Source organism: Aegilops tauschii, chromosome 6 (assembly GCF_002575655.3).
Source record: "Aegilops tauschii subsp. strangulata cultivar AL8/78 chromosome 6, Aet v6.0, whole genome shotgun sequence".
Classification (NCBI taxonomy): domain Eukaryota; kingdom Viridiplantae; phylum Streptophyta; class Magnoliopsida; order Poales; family Poaceae; genus Aegilops; species Aegilops tauschii.
In genome coordinates this window covers 321,690,923-321,692,807 of record NC_053040.3, presented here as the reverse complement: position 1 = coordinate 321,692,807, position 1,885 = coordinate 321,690,923, and the positions used below count along the sequence as shown (strand labels likewise).

Below are 1,885 nucleotides of genomic sequence, written 5' to 3'. Positions count from 1 at the left end.
CGACGATGCTGCGTCTGTGCTACATCTGTATCCGTTTCTGGATAAGGTTTAATGCAGTATTCTTCTCCAAAAAAAATTTGCATGCCCACACGACGTACGCAATGACAACTATACCCTCAGCCTTTCCAGAACCATTAATTACCCCCCACGCAAGGGGCAAACCCACACGATGGCATTCTTGTTATTTATAGCGTACCCGATGGCAACTGCCAAACAGCTGAATATAAATAGACCACCGCACCCGGCCACCCCGTCCTCCCTCTGCTCCGCCTCATTCTGCAGAGGAGAGCCCTGCCCTCCTCCCCTCTCTTTCCACCAAAATCTCCGCTTCGTTCGGCGCCTTCTCTCTTTCTCCCCCCTGTGATCGTACGGATTTGCTCTCCAGTGGGCCCCGCCGCACCCGCACAACTCCCTTCCTCTGTAGCTTTTTAAACCAGTTTCCTTTTTCCTCCGCATATTTTCCTCCTTCCTCTGCCGCTATCGGCGATCCCGTCCGGCCGCTGCAGTCGTGGCGGAGGCGCGCGTCGGGGCCCTCGGGATGTCGATCTGCGCGAGGATGGACGCGCCGCGCGGCGGCGCGCTCGGGAAGCGGAAGGAGCGGGAGTACTCGTCTTCGTCGGAGCAGCGGCCGCCGCTGTTCCCGCCGCCGCCGCCCGTGAGACAGGAGCTGCTGAGGAACAAGCCGCACCAACTGTCGCGGTTCGCCAACAAGCCCCCCATGCCGACGCCTCCTCCCCAGGGCGGGAGCAGCAAGCTGCTGGCCGGGTACCTGGCGCACGAGTTCCTCAAGTTCGGCACGCTCCTCGGGGAGCGGCCCCCCGCGCCGGGCCGGAAGGAGACCGCCACGCCCACGCCCGCACCAACACCCGACCCCGCGAGGAGGTACGCCGAGGCGTCGATGCTGCTCATGGCGGGCGGCACCCGCATCCCCGGGGTTTTCAACCCGACGCAGCTCGGCTGCTGGCTCCGGATTAAGGATTGATGGAGGCACGCCCGCGGTGGCGGTTCGCGTCCGGGTGCGTACCGCGTGCACGGCTCCCGAGGCGCGCGACCCGGCGGCGACGAGCCCATGCTTTTGGACATAGCAAGTGGTGGTGGTGGTGGTTACTTTGCCCAGATCCTTTTCCTTTTTTCTATGTTCAGGTACTAGATGTTTCGGTTTAAGAATTTCATGTAGAGTTGATAGGAAACTAGCGGCATCAGAATTTCATGGGAGTAGTAGTACCAGTACTTTTTAACATGTGTGTCCGTCTCTGCTATGTGAGCTCTGTATCGGAAGGTGTTCGATATGATCTCCGGCTACCGAGTATGCTTGATAATTGAAGTGCATGGAAATCCTTCGCTTGCATATGTATAATTTTAACTAGTACATTTCTCCGAGATTAAATTGAGCCACGGCGGAGTGTCGGCTTTTGTTGTTGGCATCGCGTGTGGAAGCAACTTCCTTCAGGGAGCTTTACGTTCAACGATTGTTCTAGTGATGTCGTTATTAATTACTACTAGGCGACTTGAACCATATCCAACTCTGATTTTGCACCGATGCCTCCCACATTGTACCGTGTCTCGATTGTCCATTTATCTGGTGAAGAATCTGTTGCATTTGCTAACAGGGCGATGTACTATCCTTGGTGATGTGGTGTCTGAGGAGTAGAGTGCCTTTGTCCCCGGGAGGCTCATCATGGATAATGCCCTCATTGCATTCGAGTGTACACACTATATAAGGTAGGAAAAGGATCCGGAGAGGAGTTTTTGTGCTTACAAGCTGGACTTGTCAAAAGCTTACGATAGAGTGGATTGGAGATTCCTCGAGCAAATGATGCAGAGAATGGGTTTTGCGAGCCAATGGGTGAAGTGGATCATGGCATGTGTCACCTCGGTTCGGTAT

At 55.5% G+C, this 1,885-nt stretch overlaps 1 protein-coding gene across 1 annotated transcript; it reads left to right on the top strand.

The window, feature by feature from the left end:
• The first annotated feature begins 264 nt into the window (after positions 1-264).
• LOC109753156 (uncharacterized) lies at positions 265-1,348 on the top strand. The gene has a single exon (XM_045229936.2). It carries the CDS (start codon positions 539-541, stop codon positions 980-982), a length of 444 nt encoding a protein of 147 aa, XP_045085871.1. The 5' UTR covers positions 265-538; the 3' UTR covers positions 983-1,348.
• The last annotated feature ends 537 nt before the right edge of the window (positions 1,349-1,885 follow it).